This window comes from Aedes albopictus, chromosome 3 (assembly GCF_035046485.1).
Source record: "Aedes albopictus strain Foshan chromosome 3, AalbF5, whole genome shotgun sequence".
In the NCBI taxonomy this organism is placed as follows: domain Eukaryota; kingdom Metazoa; phylum Arthropoda; class Insecta; order Diptera; family Culicidae; genus Aedes; species Aedes albopictus.
In genome coordinates this window covers 199,563,586-199,585,909 of record NC_085138.1, presented here as the reverse complement: position 1 = coordinate 199,585,909, position 22,324 = coordinate 199,563,586, and the positions used below count along the sequence as shown (strand labels likewise).

At 41.4% G+C, this 22,324-nt stretch overlaps 3 protein-coding genes and 1 long non-coding RNA gene across 6 annotated transcripts; 2 read left to right on the top strand and 2 right to left on the bottom strand.

The window, feature by feature from the left end:
• Nucleotides 1-626: 626 nt before the first annotated feature.
• LOC134284218 (uncharacterized) lies at nucleotides 627-4,721 on the top strand. The gene is made up of 2 exons (XM_062842846.1): nucleotides 627-919; nucleotides 979-4,721. Exon 2 carries the CDS (start codon nucleotides 1,222-1,224, stop codon nucleotides 4,546-4,548), a length of 3,327 nt encoding a protein of 1,108 aa, XP_062698830.1. The 5' UTR covers nucleotides 627-919; nucleotides 979-1,221; the 3' UTR covers nucleotides 4,549-4,721.
• An 11,326-nt stretch (nucleotides 4,722-16,047) lies between these two features.
• Nucleotides 16,048-16,736, bottom strand: LOC134284217 (uncharacterized). Its single transcript, XR_009995703.1, has 2 exons — nucleotides 16,163-16,736; nucleotides 16,048-16,098 (listed from the first exon to the last, which is right to left on the bottom strand). It is a non-coding gene; the product is annotated as an uncharacterized LOC134284217 (long non-coding RNA).
• A 130-nt stretch (nucleotides 16,737-16,866) lies between these two features.
• LOC134290533 (uncharacterized) lies at nucleotides 16,867-18,238 on the bottom strand. The gene is made up of 3 exons (XM_062857690.1): nucleotides 17,799-18,238; nucleotides 17,120-17,693; nucleotides 16,867-16,896 (listed from the first exon to the last, which is right to left on the bottom strand). Exons 1-3 carry the CDS (start codon nucleotides 18,236-18,238, stop codon nucleotides 16,867-16,869), a joined length of 1,044 nt encoding a protein of 347 aa, XP_062713674.1.
• Nucleotides 18,239-18,595: 357 nt separating this feature from the next.
• Nucleotides 18,596-21,004, top strand: LOC134284216 (uncharacterized). 3 transcript variants are annotated; one of them, XM_062842843.1, is made up of 3 exons: nucleotides 18,596-20,756; nucleotides 20,822-20,889; nucleotides 20,954-21,004. In XM_062842843.1, the coding sequence occupies exon 1, from the start codon at nucleotides 18,814-18,816 to the stop codon at nucleotides 20,533-20,535; it is 1,722 nt and encodes a 573-aa protein (XP_062698827.1). In that variant the 5' UTR covers nucleotides 18,596-18,813; the 3' UTR covers nucleotides 20,536-20,756; nucleotides 20,822-20,889; nucleotides 20,954-21,004. The 3 variants fall into 3 exon arrangements, with proteins under 3 accessions (XP_062698827.1, XP_062698826.1, XP_062698825.1); XM_062842842.1 differs by having other exon boundaries at nucleotides 20,822-21,004; XM_062842841.1 differs by having other exon boundaries at nucleotides 18,596-20,889.
• The last annotated feature ends 1,320 nt before the right edge of the window (nucleotides 21,005-22,324 follow it).

Sequence of the window (22,324 nt, the reverse complement as noted above, 5' to 3'; positions counted from 1 at the left end):
GGTAGAACTTCCGTGATTCTTGCACGCAAAAAAAAAAATCTGTTCCGATATACGTGCACTCTCAGTCACGGCAACGGGAACAAACGGGAACTATGCATAGCAACGATAACAACAATAAGAAATGTACACCGTGCACTAGTTGTCACGGTTTCTAGAACGCCCATATTAACAGCTGGAACTAGTTCCAGTTGACGGTATATATTTGCTTGTTCTCATATTTGCGTTTGTTTGTTCATGTTTATCAGAACGGATTTTTTTCGCGTTTGGGAACCGCAAAGCAGTTCAATTTCTTCGCACTACACTTCTTCCTGCCGGCGCTTTTTCTCCCGAAAGAGGCGGGTCTGCTGTTTCCGCTTCTGTTTGTAACGCTCCACGTTCTGTCGGGTCACTTGCTGCAACATTACCGCCCTCGCTGCGTTCTTCTCCTCCAAAACCGTTCTGCACTCTTCGTCGAACCATTCGTCCCGTCGATTCCGTTCCACGTACCCGATGGTGCTCTCGGCTTCGTCGTTGATGGCTGCTTTCAGTCCAGCAGTCCTCTAGAGGGGCCTCATGGAGCTCACCGTCATCTGGCAACGCGGCCTTGAGATTCTGCGCTTACGCTGAGGCGACATCCAGATTGTTGCCGATACTGGCAGCACTGCACCTCGCAGCCTAGTGGTGTTCCTAATCGAGGTATACCCTTTGTACGCGAGTGACATGCGAGTGTCATCTATAACCGTCAGTCTGAACTGTTTATAGTTTGAGGTGTCAGTTGTCAGTAAGTGATGTAAATGAAGATCAAATTCTGCAAGTCAGCACTTAGTACAAGCTACACGACCAAGTTTGGATTTTTTCGGAATTAGTTAGATAAAAATATTTGGATTTAACGTACATATATACCAGCTACGTTGAGTGTAAATTAAGTATTCTGGAAATAGTAAGTAGCGTTAAAATAACTTCGATATCTTCCGGCAAAATATAGAATACGTTATTTAGTCTCCAGGTCAGCAATATTAATTGGATTGCGTGTGATTGAACACAGTTTGTTGGATTTATCGATCTAAGAAAGACTAAATTGTGAGTATTAATCGTCATTGAACTAGTGTACATTATTTAATAAAATTTCCCCAGCTTCAAGAATTGCGACACGATCAATAAAGTGCGTTTCTCTGGAGAGGTCCGAAAACGATAACCAACAAAACTTGAAGAATTTACTTCTCGGAATCTGTGGACAGAAGGATGCCGGAGACGGAGAGAAACGACTGCAGAGTCTGCCGGCGATCGAACAACCTGGACAACATGGTGTTCTGTCCACGGTGTGAAGAATGGTATCATTACCAATGCGCTGGGGTGAATGAATCTGTTGCGGACCGAAGCTGGGTGTGTGGTAATTGCTCGATTCTGCCACCCATCGATCCACCTGGGCAAACAAGCACTCCGGTGAGTATGGTGAGTAGTGTTCCGTATGTAACGACGACATCTTCTGCCGGTCTACAGTCAATCGCGGCCAGTGCACCACCCGGGTTGCCACCAGCAGGAATGTCGACTGCTGCACAGGGTCTGGAAAACCCAAGACAGTCGATCTTAACAGACCAGGCAAGAGCTAGCCTTCAGTGGATCCAGGAACAGCGTGAAAACTTGGAGAAGGAGATGGAAGAAAACCATAGACAAGAAATGGAACGGAAGCGGCAGGAATTGAGGAAGCTTGCCAGTAAAGCTATGTTAGGCATAGTTGAGAGCACGAATGAAGGCATTGTGAACAGCTGGAATGGACAGTCTGCAGCGGCGGGAGTCAATAAAGTGCAGAACTGGATGCAACAGATGGTCGGCGAAATGAGGAACCTTTCGATTGCTCAGCCGAGCGGAAGGGCAGAGGAAATTATTTCGGGTGCACCAACGTTTGATATCAGTTCCTTTCTGACCACTTCAGGTACGCCTGTACACGGACTTGACCCGACCCCGTCGTCAACTATCCACGGATCGCAAGGTAGGTCAGTGGTCATTCCGACAACTATTCCTTCGGTTCATTCGATGCCAGTCGGACCATCACAGTTAAGCTCTGGAAGTTGGCTAGGTGCAAACATGCAGACTGAAATTAATCGTTATCAGCACCTAGGGACGATGCCAAGAGGGTTAGTTAGTCGAGTGCCACCAGGGTTGGGAATCAATACACAAACAAATGTTGTGACAGCCTGCTCTACGGTTCCAACCGTGGGTCCTACTTCGAATCATTCGGGCCTTTCGGTTGTAACCGGTCCATCGGTTGCTGGTAATCCGTTGATAAATACTCTATCACAACCACAATTTTATGCCAGGATAGCAACAAACACGAGTGCACCCTTCGTGCAATCAGCAACATCTTTTCCTAACTTTGTTCCTGGGCAGGCTTTCAACACCGCGATGAATGGGAGTAGCCAGGCCATCCAGCAGTTTCCAGATACAGGATATGCAAACGTTGTTGGTGCAAATGGAGGAGTTCCCCTTAGTCAGAGTAACTTCCAAAGTCTTCCAAGGATGCCTAATCCGCTAGCTCAGCTTCAAATCGTTCCTTCGCAACACCAGCTACTGGCGAGGCAGGTTATGCCCAAGGACCTTCCTCCATTTCGGGGGGACCCAGAAGACTGGCCATTGTTTTATAGTGCGTATGTCAACTCGACGACGGCCTGTGGATACTCCGATGTCGAAAATCTGGCCAGGCTTCAGAAAGCATTGCAAGGCAGGGCCTTCGACGCTGTTAAGAGTCGGTTGTTACTTCCGGCGTGTGTGCCACAAGTGCTAAACACACTATACATGTTGTTTGGCAGACCGGAACTGAAAATTCAAACGCTGTTGAACAAGATACGCGAGGTACCGGCACCAAGATCAGACCGATTAGATACATTGATCTCATTTGGTATGGCCGTCCAGAATCTGTGTGACCATTTGGAGGCAGCAGGACAGATAGCACACTTGTGCAATCCGACTCTACTGCAGGAGCTGGTGGAAAAGTTTCCAGCACAGCAACGGTTGGATTGGGCACTCTATAAACGGCAGTTTATGGCGGTCGACTTACGTACATTCTCGACGTACATGTCAATCTTAGTAGCTGCAGCCTCTGATGTCACAGTCATCGCGGATATTAGGCAGTCGCAAGCAGGAAGAAGTGATCGAGGAAAAGAGAAAAACTTTCTCAATGCGCATTCTGCGGCGGAACCATTCAAGAAGGAAAATTTGGAGGAAAACATTTCCGGAGTGGTGTGTTTGGCCTGCAACGGACCCAACCACAAAGTTAGGGATTGCGTTATCTTCAAGAAATGGGGTCCTGAGAATCGTTGGGAGATTGTTAAACACTATCACCTCTGCAAGTTGTGCTTGGGAAAACATGGGCAGCGACCTTGCAAGCAACAAGAGAATTGCGGAGTGGATGGTTGTCAGCTACGACATCACCCGTTGTTGCATGCTGAAATGCAAAAGCAGCAAGTTTCTCCCGATTTGGAATCGAATGCAGCATTTCAAAATGTGAGTTCCGGAGAAGGAGTAAATGCTCATCATTCTACAGGAAACGCTACAATGTTTCGTATAATTCCCGTAAAACTTTTCTGGAACGGAAAATCAGTCGAGACCTTCGCGTTTTTAGACGATGGTTCATCGATGACGCTGATCGAACAGTCAATTGCCGATCGTTTAGGCATAGATGATGGTGAATTTCTTCCTCTGGGCCTAACTTGGACGGGCAACATAAATCGGCAAATCAAAAACTCTAAGCGGGGTTCCGTTGATGTCTCTGGTCTAGGTGCCAGTAAAAGTTTTGCTCTGAATCATACTAGAACTGTTCCGAACCTAGAACTTCCGAGGCAAACACTGAAGTACGAAGAATTGGCACGTCAATATGCTCATTTGAAAGGGCTGCCGATCAGCAGTTACGAAGCAGTTTCGCCTGGTATATTGATAGGTTCCAACAATGCTAGTTTGATCGCAACATTAAAGTTACGTGAAGGAGAGCTTGGCGACCCGTTGGCGGCGAAGACTCGACTGGGTTGGTCTATTTACGGACATGTAGCTAACATGCGAGAAGCACAGAACTTTAGCTTTCATATTCGTGAGAATGAATTTGAAAACAATGAAGACGAAGGAAAATTGGAAAGCTGTCGTCCCAAATCTGGAGGTGACGGCACAAGCGCTTCAAAAGGTTCAACGAAGCAGAAATCAAGAAAGATCAACCTCGATAAGCTGAAGTGTGACAAGGATTATGCATCGAGTGGAATAGAAACAGGAAAGGATGGCGACAAAGCAGTAAGGTCTAGAACATGGTTGACTAAACGAAACAAAGGATGGGACCACATGCCTAGGCATACAGACATCTTTGGAAAGGACAATCTGTTGCTGCCGATAGCATCACGATCTCAACGGTCATTGGATCTACCATCATCAACGTTAGCAGTGCTGAAGCGGCATAGTGTTAGTAACGCGTTCAATAACGGATACGGGAATGCGTTACGGGTTGGGGAATGTTGCCGATACTGGCAGCACTGCACCTCGCAGCCTAGTGGTGTTCCTGATCGAGGTATACCCTTTGTACGCGAGTGACATGCGAGTGTCATCTATAACCGTCAGTCTGAACTGTTTATAGTTTGAGGTGTCAGTTGTCAGTAAGTGATGTAAATGAAGATCAAATTCTGCAAGTCAGCACTTAGTACAAGCTACACGACCAAGTTTGGATTTTTTCGGAATTAGTTAGATAAAAATAGTTGGATTTAACGTACATACAGTACTGGTCAAAATTATAGGCAATGCTCATGATACTATGTTTAGGTTGATAAATCTCCCTTTGAGATAACTTTATTCAAATGCAATTATTTTAGTATTATTGTCTATTGACTACATATTAACAATACAACGTTTTTTACTCCAAACGATTATCAACATAGAAAAACTAATTAAAATCTTGAAATTGGTCAAAAACTGTCTGGCCAAAATTATAGGCACTATGTTGACCTACTAAAGAAGGTATGATGTCCTATCTCAGAAACTTTTTATCATCGAGGTTATAATACTTTCACGAGCCTTAAATATTCTTTTAACACGGTTTGGAATGGGGATCATAAGTTTATGCCATTGGCGTTTGGTGAAATTTGAACAAATATCCATGAAAGCTACAACGAATACCTGGCGATTTTTAGTTTGATAGTTTTACAACTGCTGATCAATATACTTCAAGTGTTCTCAATACGATTGTTGTCTAGGTTAGTTGACGATCAAGCTAGGACAGAAATTCCATGGCTTTGAAACCAATCAATTGATATTTCACTTTGTGATATGAAGCATTCTCTTCATGGAAATACCAGTTATCATCATTATAACTGAAGTTCTCATCAAAGTGTTTATCCTAGACAACAGATATAGTTTTGATATATTGTTTGGCATTCAGATGATATCAGGGCATACCCCCAGATGATATCAGGGGATCAATATCTTTAAAAAAAATCATCCCCACAGACTGTTACTACCCCAGCCCCTTGCAGTCGTGTTTGGATGCTGAATAGCATATTGCGTTATTCTACTCTCCACCTTACAGACACCCCATATTCCAGTAAATTTCTTCAAAAAGGATAAAATCACTGAATACAGCATGGTACCATTGTATTTGGCTCCAATGGGCATGTTTTTGGCACCCTTCGAGGCGTTCTTAATTTACTTGTTATCTTAGACTGAAAACCGCTTTTTTGAGTAGCTGTATAACTAATAACGGAAAGTGGGACTGGATACTAACAGTGTGTGAGTTTGCATTTCTTCAATAGAAACTGGACTGCCGGTTTCATAGAAAGATAGATTGAATTCCATTAGGTATATCAGAAACATTTCCAATGTCCACGAGACATATCTCAATAAGAACTTTAGTCATAATGATGGTTACAGGTATTTTGAACAAGCCACCGCTTCATTTCACAATTCAAAATTAATCAATTTCAATGCCATGCAACAAAATTTACTCATTACAATACCTGGGAGATCATATTTTGGATCGATTGCCCACTAACCTACACTTAAAACCTTTTGGAAACGTATGGAGGACATTTATTATTAACTGCAAATTTATAAACTAGAAATCACAAGTATCTCGAGATAGCTATCATTGACATTTGATAAAATACACCCAAAATCAAACTTACAAAGCAATGATCTCGATTCTAAACAATACTAACACCTCTGCTAAAGGATCCTGGTGATGTTATTACTAATGTCTGAGATAGAACATCAAACTTTCTTAGGAAGGTCGATAAAGTGCCTATAATTTTGGCCAGACAATTTTCGACCAAATTCAAGATTTGAATTCTTTCTCCTTCGTTAAGTTTTGCTTGATGTTTGAAACAATGCAATTTTATTTCGTGATCAATAAACACTTATATTCGAATAATGGCATTTGAGTTAAGCTAACCCGAAGAAAGGTATATCGAACTATGCATCGTATCATCATCACTGCCTATAATTTTGGCCAGTACTGTATATACCAGCTACGTTGAGTTTAAATTAAGTATTCTGGAAATAGTAAGTAGCGTTAAAATAACTTCGATATCTTCCGGCAAAATATAGAATACGTTATTTAGTCTCCAGGTCAGCAATATTAATTGGATTGCGTGTGATTGAACACAGTTTGTTGGATTTATCGATCTAAGAAAGACTAAATTGTGAGTATTAATCGTCATTGAACTAGTGTACATTATTTAATAAAATTTCCCCAGCTTCAAGAATTGCGACACGATCAATAAAGTGCGTTTCTCTGGAGAGGTCCGAAAACGATAACCAACACAGATGCTTCAGTCGCTCTAGGTTGTACCGTGACAATCGCCGGTACCGTATATTGTTCATGACGAAGAGTTTTGGGTGCAGTTTGACCATCACTGGGTAGTGATCGGAGTCGATGTTGGTGCCACGATAGGTTCTGACGTTGATAATGTCGGAAAAGTGCCGTCCATCAATCAGAACGTGGTCGATTTGATATTACGACTGCTGTGGTGATTTTCAGGTGTAACGATAAGGGAGGCCGTTTCCGTTTGCATGCTGGTGATCACACACCTCTGCATGTCGACCATCACGATGAAAGCTGTTTCCAGCTCGCGTTCTTTAGCATACATAAGGCCCCAGTTCCAGACGTGGAACCTGGCCTTAAAAATAGCTATTACAGAGGCTCCCAGGATGTTCAGATCTGCTATGCCTGGACGAGGGAGTCTTTCCGCACGTTTGGAAGCGGTAGAGCACAAGAGAAGAAAAAATGGCTCGGAACCTATTGCCAGCCATCGCCTTGACCTGTGGCCAGGTCAAATTTCTGTCGACTTCCTTTATTTCCTTGTTGAGGCTGCGCCGCCATGAGCCTCTGGGCCTGTCTCCTCTGTGAGGTCCTGCTTGGTTCTAATTTTACGCTTGTTTGCAGATTTTGTGGGCTTCGTGGCCGAGCGGTTAGCGGCGTCAGTCGTTTAGGTGTCTCGTAAGCCTCGGAGTGTGGGTTCGATTCCCGCTCCAGTCGGGGAAAACTTTTTGTCAAATAGAAAATTCTTCACTGGGCCACTGGGTGTTATATGTGTTGTCCGTTGTCTAATGTTGTAATGTTCAGTCTGTAGTGGCCACAAGGTCGAAGACGGTGTAATTGTCTTTTGTTCGCGCCCCTACAGTGGGTCTGCGCCACCTCCACTTTCGCTCCCGCAGAGATGTCCATTAGTATGGTACACGCTTGTATGGAAAAAGTAAATCCTCGCTCCAGTCGACTTTTTAGATCCCATTTAGGTCCCATATGAACTGTACAAAATTTCAGCGCAATCGGTGAAACTATAATTTAGCGCAAGCGGTTCAAAGTTTTCATAGGATTTACTATGGGAAAAGTTACACTTTCAGATAAAAAATCCCAGAGGTCGTCCCTTGTCTCCTTAATTCAAATCGATCAATGTTTCTTGTAGAAAAATCAATTATGAAACTTTCCTTCGAAGACCGCAAAACAATTGGATGCTTGTGGAAAAAGTTATTGATTTATTACCGATTAGTGATCCAACGAACGGCTTTTTATTTCGTTTTATCAGCAGCACTGCTGCTGCCGTTGTTGCATGGGGTGGCGGGAGGCATCACCACCCCCAGAAACAGCAGCAGCCAAGGCAGCAACTACAGTGCTGCTAATAAAACAAAACAAAAAGCCGTTCATTGGATCACTAATCGGTAATAAATCAATAACTTTTTCCACAAGCATCCAATTGTTTTGCGGTCTTCGAAGAAAAGTTTCATAATTGATTTTTCTACAAGAAACATTGATCGATTTGAACTAAGGAGGCAAGGGACGATCTCTGGGATTTTTTATCTGAAAGTGTAACTTTTCCCATAGTAAATCCTATGAAAACTTTGAACCGCTTGCGCTAAATTATAGTTTCACCGATTGCGCTGAAATTTTGCACAGTTCATATGGGACCTTAATGGGATCTAAAAATTCGACTGGAGCGAGGATTTGATATTTGTCCCATACTAATGTCCATATCCTCAGTGTGGGAAAGAGAAATAGAAAATACACCACTCACGCTGTGCATCTGAATAGGAGCCCTTCTCTTATATGTGGATCCACCACTGCGATTCGGATGCGCGCAAGCTTGTTGGGTAGAAATAAATCTCTTAGCTCCCTGAGCACTAGACCACACAACAGTGCGGCGAGAGCGATTTAAAATTCTCTTCGGTGAAAGTGTAAAAAATCACCCGGGTGCGCGCTCCAGTGAGGTTTTTGCGCCAGAGTGCGCGCTGCGGTGAAACGCCGGAGAGTTCTCGCCCCGGCGACACCATGGTGATAATTCGGTGACTGCTGGGTGAAAACACGGGAGAGCGCCGGAGAGCGATGCGCGCGAAAGAGTGAGCCACACTCGATCCAAGGCGGACGAGCAAGAGCACGCACTAGCGCTTGGTCTACCTACCACCCAAAACAAGAGAAACTGGCTTCTTGGTGTGGTGAAAAATGTTCCTATCCCCAGTGTGGTCGATAAACTGACGCCGCAGTGAATCGCTACGGTGAAATGCCATCTCTGCGCTCCCGAATATTTGTCGCTATCGGCTTTTCATGACATCGACGATGGAGCTCCACATTGGAGTCAATTGTGTGGCCACCATGCACGAATTTAATACCGCAGGCATTAATTGATGAAGACCTGCACTGCCGGTGGACGCATAAATGTCCCATGTGCAATAACAGACAATCGAGAAAATCGCGTCCAAAGTTCGAAAAAAGTAAATTGTCTCAACTATGAAGTATAAGTGCTGAATCGTGTTCTTACATCAACCAATTTTTAATTTGAGCACTATTTTTTGTTTTAGAGCGATTTCATAGTTCCATAGGATTTCCAATGAAACGTGACGCTTATGCGTCCACTTTTTAGAATGTTACAAATCGGCCATGCATTTTCTCCCCATATGATAGTACCCCACGATACATGGTCATGGGCTGCCAAATCTCAATATTGCCAAAATGCACATGGGACAATTATGCTTCCACCGGCAGTGCAGCCATTGCGTGTTCTCCACTGATACACACCAAGTTTCACTGGCGTGAGCGTGTTAGTATTGAGGCGTATTCTGTTCGAGTTTGAGGCGCCTGCTCCCTCTTTGGGTCTCTTTGGCTTCTGTCGGATGCTAGAGCGTAACTATTTTTCGCATATCCCAATTTCTCAATTTGTGAGTTGCTAGTTGTTCAAGGTTAACATGCAGCGAGTTTTTGATTTAAGGGCTTTTACTACTATTATAAGAATAATTAATGAAGAAAATGTCAATTAGTTCCGCGGTCGAGAGATAAATCGTCGTGCAAGGTTGCATCGTGCCATGGCTCTGGCTCCACCGAACTAAAATCGGATACCGGTAACGAAATCTGCCGAAAGTGTGCTTCGCAACCGCACGTCCGGGAAGTGTTTCACAGTGATTCAACCGTCTGTGACAAAATGAAGAGTGCTTCTGGACCAATTCTGGACATCCACTGCTCTTGGTCTACCTGTGTGCCTGAACGTTGCCCAATCGCATCCTATGGAGTACCCTTCCACTAACTACACCTAGAACAACACCCATATCCCCTTGACACCTAGGCCTGAGAGGTCGTAGAACTTTCTACATCTTTCTTAGGTGTCTAACTAATCATCCTTCCATATTCCTCAGCAGTCGCAAGGACGGGGTCAGGACAACTCTCGACTGTTGGAGAATTGTGTCAGTCTTGTCTAGAAGTAAGTCTCCAATCTTTGTTTTTTTGGTATCCGACGGGAAGGAGGCAATCCTCATAACTGTGGTCTAGGGCTGTACTACCTACGAAACTAGTGCGACTTGCTTAATGCTAATGTTTACTTTTTCAGTGGTATCCAGGTAAATGATTAAACCATAACAATTTCTTATACGCTTTTTCGCCAAGGAAAGCACCCCATTAAACCCTATCCAATTTCCAACTCCAGATATCTATGAAGTGGGCCAAGTTCTTGGACACATTCTGAGTAGATATCTAATCAACATTTCCTCCCCGTCCCCGCTGATCGTAAGGACCTGGCCAGGTGTCGAGAGTTCGTTAAATGAAAGGTTTGTCGAGTCCCAGGCAACTTTTCTGGCGCATTAAACGTCTCTATCGACAGCCACCCCAGGATGTCTACGGTCGGCTATGCTATGCTATGCTATGCTATGCTATGCTATGCTAGTTGTTCAAGGTTAACAGGTCATTGCAGAAAATTAATCGCAGGCAATGTGTCGCTCGTAAGTATAAACCTTTATTATAAATTATAATCCAAAGGAAAGCCTTTTCCAACCAACACGACAGTCATTTGCTCTGCGAACAGAAATTATCGTAGAGAGGCATTATATTTTTAATTATTTATTCAGGTACAATAAACTACGAGAAACTCAAATTGTTCTAGAGCCTTCCAGCTACAAATAAGACCAACTCCGATCGCCTGCACAAATGAAAAATATCTGCGACAATTGCATACATTAATCCTGAGCGGTCAGATAGAACTACATAAAAGAGGCAGTCTGATACTGATGTTCCAAATCTGTGGCTGGTGTTTGGTCATATACTATGGTGCTTCCGGTTCCTGCTGCTACAGTTACAGTTGCTGAACCCACTCCAAAGTGGTTGGCCAACCGACCAGCAGAAGCGTGTGTCCTTCATGTTTCGTCGTCGTCGAATAGAAATACAAGTTTCGTTCCGAGTTCCGAGGCAGGCTCTGACACTACTCTTCCTCTGGGCTGGCTGATGCAGGTTTTCCAAATGAGTTCCAGTTTTATCAGGATATTTCACATGCAGATTTACAAACAGGAATGTGGCATTGTTGGATTGTTCATGAAAATGAAATGCGTGCATCACAGGCGACTCCCTTCCGGGCTATGTTGGTGGTTGTGTGTGTGTGTGCAAGTGTATGTGGTGCCAACGCCAGACCAGGGCTCTGAAATGTGGAAAGTGTCACTAAAATATGCATGCTTTTTATTAACCCCATCTTTCGACTGTGACCAAATGTGGTGCATATATTTGATTTAGTTGGAGCATGTGCCAGGCAAAGATATCGCTTCCGACTAGATGAATGGCTGGGTTTTGAAGTTCAGCTTTTGTGCGTTTTTAGCTCTGCTGTGTTAGTTGAGCTTCTAAATGTGTTTGCTTGAATGCGAAATGATACAAGCCTTTGCGGAATTTACATTTGAATGCATAATTTCTGGTGAGACAGAACATTTGTCCATTTTTTTTATGCCGGACGTTTGTGTTGATGCGTATATCATTCTTTGCTAGATAAAACATTTCTTATAAGGTTGTTATTTTTACAGTTGATGGAGATCTTATATCAGCAAACAAAAACTGAAGACTAGACGCAGCTTCATCATTGCTGCGAAACATTTTCATACAAATTGAAATTTATGTGGGTATCGACTACCAGATTTTTTCTCACAATTCTCAACCCATAGCATTTATTGTCATGCTAATCAGATAAATGGATCATGATTTGTTTCTTGTTGGAGAATCTTTGTGATACCAGTTTAAGGTGAAACGGGACGCCGTGTTATTTTTCCTATCTTGCCTCTCTTTCTAACAATTTGCCTCGCGATTTTGAAGATGGTAATCTCGAGTTCTATCGCACTGAAGATGCTGAAAAACAATCAGCATATGCACTGCAAGTGAGCATACACAGTGATAGGTTTTTGTTGCAAAATATGAAGTAGAATCTGAGATTACCATCTTAGTAGCAACAGAGCAATGGCGGATATTTCCCCGACCGTCCCGTCCGCCCTTAAGCAGCAAATGTTCTTGCTATTTTTTTTGGTGGCAATTGAAGCTCTTCGCTTTTGTACCACCCGTTTCTAGCTCGACAGAAAAAGATCATAGCTTCAACCTTAGGCTTGAGCCTTGCTATCATTGAGCACCCTGTCCTATTATGCTTATCTACATACATTACATACATAAATTTAGTTGTCCTACATCACATTTATGGCGAAACTGGAAGCATTTCCTCACTTTTTAGTTTTTGATTTTTTATTAAATAACGAAGCAATATTTTCAAAATCGGCTTTCGTACACATGTAGAGGATGGATCAAGGTATCTTCTGATTTTTTTTTCGTAGTGGAAAATGTTTTTCGTTTTTGAAGAAACCGTTTTTGAAAAAGTTTAAAAAGTGTGACAAGCATTGTATTAAATACAGTCATGACCCGCTGGTTGGTGGTTTAATAGTTGGGCGGCTTTTAGTTGGGGCTCCGTTAGTTGAGCTGTCAGCCAACTAAAAAGCACCTGGATGTCATAATTCAACGTCAAACTGAAAATGACAATCAATCTGTAATTCCGAGGGGCGAGCTAATGAGTTTTTGGTTTCTTCAATTTTACTGATAATCGAGAAGAATTTCTATTTCATATTTCTTAAAAAAAAAACAATATGTACAATTCTTCGAAACGAATGCAAAACATCGGTAATTTTTATTTTGTCGATCATTGAAAGCGTTTTGTGCTTGCACTTTGGTAGTTTCATAAACATCTATATACATTTTCACTTCACCGACTAAAAATGGGTGAAAATAATTATTTCCCGCATTAGCCATATATGTGTCTTGCAAAACGTATCTGTTTTGCTCTAAATGTAAAACAAATTGAAAAAAAAAAATACTTTTTAATTCCAACCTAAACATGATTTGAAAAAAAAACAATGCGCACGCCCCTTGTGCTGCTGTCACTTCACCCAACTAGCGAATCGAATTCGTTGGTTGGGTGGAGGTTGTGGCTCAACGAGCGGGTTCCGACTGTATAGGAAAATCCCGTACGCAAGAGGAGGGGAAGGTTGAAAATTTCCATTTTTAGCGTGACGTACTAAATGGATGCCCCTCCCCCCCCCCCTATATGGTGTCGTATTATGCGATTTACACAGTGTATTCTGTGTATCCTCGCCTTTGGCGTTTTTTAACTGTTTTTTTTTTTTGCTGCTGTTCTTTGTTGTACGGTGATTGCATAGAGTTTAATCTTGCCTAGTTTGGGTAGTGGCTACTGTTAGGATAGCTCAGATCAATCTTCAACATAAAAGAACAGCAATGACCAATCTTTGCAGACTTATGCAAAAATGGTATACCCCAAGTGGCCTTAGTCCAAGAACCTTACTTTCATAAGGGGAATTTCTATCTAGGAAACCTTGTGAACGCCTTGTTGTTACTTTCAGTAAAAATGAAATGGCAAACTCGCGTGTCATGTCGAATATTCTTCCAATCACCTCAAAACTTGTGTATTGAAGTTAATTAGAATGCTAATCAACTGCTATATTTGTCCAATGAGTCGGATTGTGCGACTGTTAACAGAAAATGATTATAGTTTGAGTGAAGTCAGTCGGTTAACCAAAATCCTTGCAAACTTTAAGAATACTCCAATTCATGTGAATACCATCGCCTGGACTGAGAGTAATATGAACATCTATACACATATGGAATCACAATACAATGTACTACTTACAAAACTGTTTTTCATACAAAATAATTATGTTTAGGGATCAAAATCTCTTTTTCTAGCGATCCGATTGTTATGGAATTTTGGCTGCAACCTTAAAATAACTAGAATTTTGGCTTGAAATATAAATCTTCTTCTTCTTCTTCTTGGCGTAACGTCCTCACTGGGACAAAGCCTGCTTCTCAGCTTAGTGTTCTATGAGCACTTCCACAGTTTTTAACTGAGAGCTTCCTCTGCCAATGACCATTTAGCATGTGTATATCGTGTGGCAGGCACGAAGATACTCTATGCCCAAGGAAGTCAAGGAAATTTCCTTTACAAAAAGATCCTGTACCGACCGGGAATCGAACCCGTCACCCTCAGCATGGTCATGCTGAATACCAGTGCGTTTACCGCCTCGGCTATATGGGCCCTATAAATATAAATCATCATCCATAAAAACGTTCATCTCAACTTTTCAGATTCAAATAAGTATAAAGACACTATTTCCATATAAAAATACTGGAATAGTTTGCAGTCATGTCGTCAAACAAAATTGTAATGTACTGAGCCATCTCTAGGGGTGGAAAAGTATCCTACAAATTTGTCAAATCAGAATTGCAGCATGTTGGTCAAAGCATTTGACTGGCCACTGCCGAATCAGCTTTCACATGGCGAAGATTCGCTTACTTCCTCCGGATAACGGTCTGTCGTTTTACCGATTGTTGAAAACTCGGTGGAAGAAAGAAGATACATTATTCGAAGAAAGAAGATACATTATTCAAAAGTAAATGTTAAAATTTATGCTTCACAGTCAATCGTATTCTAAACATAACGTTTATAACACATGCTTATAATATATGAATATGAATCAAATAAAAAAAAATGCGTTTTGAACTGAAATGATCATTATATTTTGTTTAAATCTAACACACTAGTAAGATCAATAATGTATCACTGAGACCCTTTGTATTACAAAATTGTATCTTCTTCTAGTAGAACAACTCACGTCATTTCATTTATCGGATGCATGCAAAACTAGACATGAAATTAAGCCGGTTATGCCCAAGAATGACTAGAACAGTCGAAGGAAAAGCGTAAAAGACGATGATTTTCCACATTTGGAAAGATCGTCTCGCAAACTAACGGGTGGCCACTAAATAACGGGAATGCTTTGAATGTGCTCTTAAAAATATATGATCTTTAAAAATGGCAATCTGAATTTAACTATCATAAAGGTTTAACAATGTACGTCCATGGAAAATATAAAATTTAAGAAAGTTGAACGTAGTAATTTGTACAGTATTTTTTTGCAGTGATGTTGGAGCAACTGCTTTGTACGACTTTTCAGAGTTTACTTTCACGCATTTTCTGCGTCTGTGAAATCGTTGGTCAAAATAAATGGTTTCTCAGCTACCTTTAGCATCTACATACTCAAACAGTAATAAGAAAAAATGGGGATACTGACTTGTTTTTTTTTTTTGCTTTGGTTGTAGCCTTTTCCCGTAAATGACATTTATAGAAATTTCCAAAAAATGTTATTTTTCTGTATCACCAAAACGTGTCGATGTAATTTGTGCACTGCGGTTCATTGTTGAACTTTTTTTGTGCTATTTTTTATAACGAACCATTTACATGTTGTTCAATGTGTAAATGTGATTTGATGTAAATATTTGTTATTTAACAAGGCATTCTATTGATTTATCCAGCCCATGTCACAAAAGAAGAATTTATTATGTGAAATGATATCATGCTTATTGGTTTTGCTAGTTTTCCTCTATTTCCTTCAGGATCTGTTTCTTGGGATGCCGAAATGTGGAATTCATTCAAAACCGGGCGGGTTCTAGTTTTATAATAGTTTACTATTAACTTTTTTTACGGTTGTTTTGAGCAATCAGTAGAGCCGTCCAAGGCGTTTTGGTAGTGCTTCCTGTTTCAATGTCGTTTTCTGCAGAACAGAATAAGTTGACACAAAATAAAAAATACGCTGACTTTGTGGATAGATAGACGATGGTTTTGTCTAAAAAATTTTTACTCTATGGACGCTTCTATTGTTTTTAATCAGCTGCTAAATGCTTGGTTGGGATGCGACTGGGATGATTTTGCTTCGGAATGTTGGCTTTGCAGTCTTTTGGGGAATCGAAAACACTAGTTTATGATTTTTCCCGACGTTTCGGTCCGTATGGGACCTTTTTCAAGGGTTCTAAAATATAATTATTCAACTATCAATACAAAATTTTAAACATTTAATTAGTTTTACAATTTACCAATCGGTCAAGGTTTCCTAGTCAAGATGGCTTTGCTAAACTCAAAAATGTCATGCGGAAGTTTTGGTCTAAATGGAAGATTCAAAGGTCAATTTTCATTTTATACATATTTGTTGTCCTGCACTGTACTCACATAGATTGAGTCCGTTCGGTTTTCAACCGTCGTGATGCGGACAATCTCCTACCTATCGGGCGGTCTAGAATTCGGTCCCTGTTTTTGGAATCTTCCACCATTGCTTTTCGCATGATATTCTTTTTGTTTGTGTGAGTCACTTTCTCTCTGTTTAGTTTAGTGTGTGTCTTAACTATCTAACCCTGAGAATATTCTCTCATCTATCTATTTTGTTTTGATCGTCATCTTCTATTCGTCGTCTCGTTTTTCAGTAAATGTAATAGTCCGGCATAAGCTACATGGAGATTGTCAGTGTCTGTGCGTTTGTTTACAGTATTGTTAGTGTTGTATATGTGGCAACTTTCAAGAATGTGTAGATTGTTTGTTTTGAATGTCCTATCTATGATGTTTGTTTCGTCTAGCTTAAAATTATGGTCCATCGTTGCTGCATGGTTAACAAGTGCCGTTTTATCCCTCACCCAGCTAACCTCCGCGTCTTCGTTTGTATACCCTTTGTCTAGTAGTGTTTTTAGCTTTTTCAAGTTTGATCTATGTCCAGATATTCTTTGTTTTAGTTTTGTACTGGTCATTCCTACATAGCATGCCTCACAATCTGCGCAGTCTATTTTGTAAACAACGTTGCTTTGTTCGGTGTTGGGTGTTTTGTCTTTTACCGACGGAAGAAGAGACCCAATTGTTTTGTGTTGTCTGTTTGCTATTTTTATCCCAGGGTAGTCCCTTTTTAGTGTTTTGGTTATTTGTTGTGTTAATCCGTCAATGTTTGTGAGCGAGTAGAATTTCATTTCGTCTTGGTGTGTTTCTGTCTCGGTTTCTGTTCTACTCACGTCCATAGCTGTATTGTTGTTTACCGTTTGATGTTTTGCACGGTTGATTAGTCTGTTGATGAGGCATTTCGGGTAGTCGTTTGCTTTCAGGTGGCGGTGTACGATTTCTCTTTTCCTTTTTAGGTCCAAGTTCGTGGAGAAAACCATCACCCGCTTGACGAAGTTTTGGGCTACATTCATCTTTTGGTGCATTGGATGACCGGAATGAAAATTGAGGAAACGTCCCGACGCGATGCTCTTGCAGTACCATTCCGTTTTTACCGTGTCGTCCTCCTGTCGGATGAGTGCCATATCCAGGAAGGGGAGCCTTCTACCTTCCTCCATCTCCAGAGTGAACTGGATGTTTTGGTTGACTTCGTTGAACGTGTTTACGACGTCTTGTACTTTGTCGGGTGGAAGTACCAGAAATAGATCATCCACATACTTTTTTATGAATGGGATGACACAGCTTGTTTTAGAGATCGCTTCGTCCAGTATGTCTTCCATCACCAAGTCAGCGATGATTGGGGACAGGGGGTTTCCCATGGCGGTTCCAAATTTTTGTATATAGTAAGCTCCTTCGAATGAGAAGTAACTACAATCAATACAAAATTCGGTAATTTCCCAGAAGAGGTCGAGACATATCGGTGTGTGGTTCTTTATGTCATTCCAGCGGCGAAAGATGCTGTGTCGAACTAACTCTTTTGGAATCGACGTGAAAAGCGAAACCACGTCAAAGGAAACCAAAATGTGTCCCGTCGGAAGGCAGATGTTGTTGACATATTGGCAGAACTCGAACGAATCCTTGATGTTGTACTTGCTAGTTAGTGATTTTCGTAGAATCGATCCGACAAACTTCGATAGTTCGTAGGATGGAGCTGTCATACATGGTACAACAGGACGGAGCGGTAATCCTGCTTTGTGTGCTTTAGGCTGACCATATATTTTCGGGCAAACAGCTTTATAGGTCCTTAGCTTCATCGCCGTGCGTGTGTCTATGAGCTTTAGGTCCTGCAGGCGTCGTACGATGCTGTTGTTCTTCGTTTGGAAAGAGGACGTTGGATCTTTATCGACGGTTACGTAGGTTTTGTCGCTAGTTAGCAACTGCTTCATCTTGGTTGCGTACTCATTTTTGTCCATGATGACGGTTTTATTGCCTTTATCAGCTTTTGCAATGACTATATTGGGATGTTCTTTCAGAAACTGTCTGGTTTCCTTTTCCGCTTCTTTGTAGAACTTCCTGGTAGAGTCGCATCTGGCATTTCTTCGCTTTTGATGTACGTAGTTTTGGAAGTTGTTTGCCACAGCACATCGTGTTCTGTCCTGCACCTGTACATCGTCATTGCTTCGGATGACTGCTTCGACATCAGCAAGGAGGTGGTAAAAGGGGGTTTCCTTTGTACTGTTGTACGGAAGGGCGAACGGGTCCCAAGTTCGCCCTTCCGTACAACAGTACAAAGGAAACCCCCTTTTACCACCTCCTTGCTGATGTCGAAGCAGTCATCCGAAGCAATGACGATGTACAGGTGCAGGACAGAACACGATGTGCTGTGGCAAACAACTTCCAAAACTACGTACATCAAAAGCGAAGAAATGCCAGATGCGACTCTACCAGGAAGTTCTACAAAGAAGCGGAAAAGGAAACCAGACAGTTTCTGAAAGAACATCCCAATATAGTCATTGCAAAAGCTGATAAAGGCAATAAAACCGTCATCATGGACAAAAATGAGTACGCAACCAAGATGAAGCAGTTGCTAACTAGCGACAAAACCTACGTAACCGTCGATAAAGATCCAACGTCCTCTTTCCAAACGAAGAACAACAGCATCGTACGACGCCTGCAGGACCTAAAGCTCATAGACACACGCACGGCGATGAAGCTAAGGACCTATAAAGCTGTTTGCCCGAAAATATATGGTCAGCCTAAAGCACACAAAGCAGGATTACCGCTCCGTCCTGTTGTACCATGTATGACAGCTCCATCCTACGAACTATCGAAGTTTGTCGGATCGATTCTACGAAAATCACTAACTAGCAAGTACAACATCAAGGATTCGTTCGAGTTCTGCCAATATGTCAACAACATCTGCCTTCCGACGGGACACATTTTGGTTTCCTTTGACGTGGTTTCGCTTTTCACGTCGATTCCAAAAGAGTTAGTTCGACACAGCATCTTTCGCCGCTGGAATGACATAGAGAACCACACACCGATATGTCTCGACCTCTTCTGGGAAATTACCGAATTTTGTATTGATTGTAGTTACTTCTCATTCGAAGGAGCTTACTATATACAAAAATTTGGAACCGCCATGGGAAACCCCCTGTCCCCAATCATCGCTGACTTGGTGATGGAAGACATACTGGACGAAGCGATCTCTAAAACAAGCTGTGTCATCCCATTCATAAAAAAGTATGTGGATGATCTATTTCTGGTACTTCCACCCGACAAAGTACAAGACGTCGTAAACACGTTCAACGAAGTCAACCAAAACATCCAGTTCACTCTGGAGATAAAGGAAGGTAGAAGGCTCCCCTTCCTGGATATGGCACTCATCCGACAGGAGGACGACACGGTAAAAACGGAATGGTACTGCAAGAGCATCGCGTCGGGACGTTTCCTCAATTTTCATTCCGGTCATCCAATGCACCAAAAGATGAATGTAGCCCAAAACTTCGTCAAGCGGGTGATGGTTTTCTCCACGAACTTGGACCTAAAAAGGAAAAGAGAAATCGTACACCGCCACCTGAAAGCAAACGACTACCCGAAATGCCTCATCAACAGACTAATCAACCGTGCAAAACATCAAACGGTAAACAACAATACAGCTATGGACGTGAGTAGAACAGAAACCGAGACAGAAACACACCAAGACGAAATGAAATTCTACTCGCTCACAAACATTGACGGATTAACACAACAAATAACCAAAACACTAAAAAGGGACTACCCAGGGATAAAAATAGCAAACAGACAACACAAAACAATTGGGTCTCTTCTTCCGTCGGTAAAAGACAAAACACCCAACACCGAACAAAGCAACGTTGTTTACAAAATAGACTGCGCAGATTGTGAGGCATGCTATGTAGGAATGACCAGTACAAAACTAAAACAAAGAATATCTGGACATAGATCAAACTTGAAAAAGCTAAAAACACTACTAGACAAAGGGTATACAAACGAAGACGCGGAGGTTAGCTGGGTGAGGGAAAAAACGGCACTTGTTAACCATGCAGCAACGATGGACCATAATTTTAAGCTAGACGAAACAAACATCATAGATAGGACATTCAAAACAAACAATCTACACATTCTTGAAAGTTGCCACATATACAACACTAACAATACTGTAAACAAACGCACAGACACTGACAATCTCCATGTAGCTTATGCCGGACTATTACATTTACTGAAAAACGAGACGACGAATAGAAGATGACGATCAAAACAAAATAGATAGATGAGAGAATATTCTCAGGGTTAGATAGTTAAGACACACACTAAACTAAACAGAGAGAAAGTGACTCACACAAACAAAAAGAATATCATGCGAAAAGCAATGGTGGAAGATTCCAAAAACAGGGACCGAATTCTAGACCGCCCGATAGGTAGGAGATTGTCCGCATCACGACGGTTGAAAACCGAACGGACTCAATCTATGTGAGTACAGTGCAGGACAACAAATATGTATAAAATGAAAATTGACCTTTGAATCTTCCATTTAGACCAAAACTTCCGCATGACATTTTTGAGTTTAGCAAAGCCATCTTGACTAGGAAACCTTGACCGATTGGTAAATTGTAAAACTAATTAAATGTTTAAAATTTTGTATTGATAGTTGAATAATTATATTTTAGAACCCTTGAAAAAGGTCCCATACGGACCGAAACGTCGGGAAAAATCATAAACTAGTGTTTTCGATTCCCCAAAAGACTGCAAAGCCAACATTCCGAAGCAAAATCAGCTGCTAAAAGCATTCCCGTTATTTAGTGGCCACCCGTTATATGCCGTCATAAATAATTAAATGGATCCCCCTGGTATTTTATTACAAATCAAGCGACAAATTCCAGAGGTAGTTTTGTCCCACCTAAAAGTGAGAAATTGCCCTCAACAAATTTTTAAACACGTAAAACGTAATATGTACTTTTTCAAATTGTTTATCAGATTTGATAAATTTAATATCCCACGGGCCAAAAATTGGCGTATCATATAGCCAAAGTATCATACTGTCTTATTAAATGCAAGACATCCATGAAATCGTCTTAATCTTAGTAAATAAATTGGCTGAGTTTGAATAAGGGCGAAAGAACCTTGATCGATTTATCTTGTCATCGACTTTCCCTTCTTCAAATTACACACTGAAAAATATTTAAACCCAAAGAATGAGTTCTAAAAACTCAAATTTGGCTAAACAGCTTATAGTTTTTACTCAGCATTGGGTTGTTTTCTCCCTCACCCCACACGAATGTTGTCAAAAACGAAGAGAGAATCACCGACATATCCGTGCGGCTCCGTGGAAGAAGCCAAATTTGGGTTATCTTGACTAAACCCAAAATTGCGTCAAATAAGGCCTCCGCTGGGTGAAAATAACTTATCACTGGGTGAAAATTTTGGCAGCGATCAAATGAGATTTACCTAGTGACCACTATCGCTGTTTGACGCAAATTTGAGTAATTCCACGGAGGTGCGGGATTGCGTCAAAAGAACTTAAATTTGGGTTGATTTGTAGTTCCGTGCAGTTACTGCAAGTATGGCTGCACTTTTTGACCACAAAAAGCTAGGCTGCGATGCAATCTTGTGTACAAGTGTAAAAAGTACAATCGAACTTGCATCTTTTCGTTACAACTTGAAGAGAGAGTCAATGAAGAGAAAACAATCATGTTACTTTCGCCTTTATTCAAACTCAATCTAGATTTGACAACGTTTGGTAAGATGGTGCATATTACCACACCTTCCCAATACAAGAAAAACAAAACGAAATCGTTATCAACAACAATGACCTCCGGCAGCAACAGAAGGCAGACATCTGATAATTTACCAATGCAAGTAATATAAACCGTAACAAATTGATAAATTGGATACCATCTATTTTTACAAAGAAGTATCATGGCCGGTAAACTTAAACATTGATACATTTTCCAACAAAACGGTACAATATGCTTTGAATTGTTTCATGTTTTTGTACCTGTGAGTCCAGCTCATTACTGACTGATATTGAGTATTTATGC

Bases quoted from the DNA above. Each gene is read 5' to 3' on its own strand.
- LOC134284218 (XM_062842846.1), top strand. From the start codon at position 1,222: ATGCCGGAGACGGAGAGAAACGACTGCAGAGTCTGCCGGCGATCGAAC.
- LOC134290533 (XM_062857690.1), bottom strand. From the start codon at position 18,238: ATGGACAAAAATGAGTACGCAACCAAGATGAAGCAGTTGCTAACTAGC. The intron at 17,694-17,798 runs GTTAGTTCGACA...TATTGATTGTAG, and splicing joins TTCACGTCGATTCCAAAAGA to TTACTTCTCATTCGAAGGAG. The intron at 16,897-17,119 runs GTGAGTAGAACA...TTTACAAAATAG, and splicing joins ACAACAATACAGCTATGGAC to ACTGCGCAGATTGTGAGGCA.
- LOC134284216 (XM_062842843.1), top strand. From the start codon at position 18,814: ATGGACAAAAATGAGTACGCAACCAAGATGAAGCAGTTGCTAACTAGC.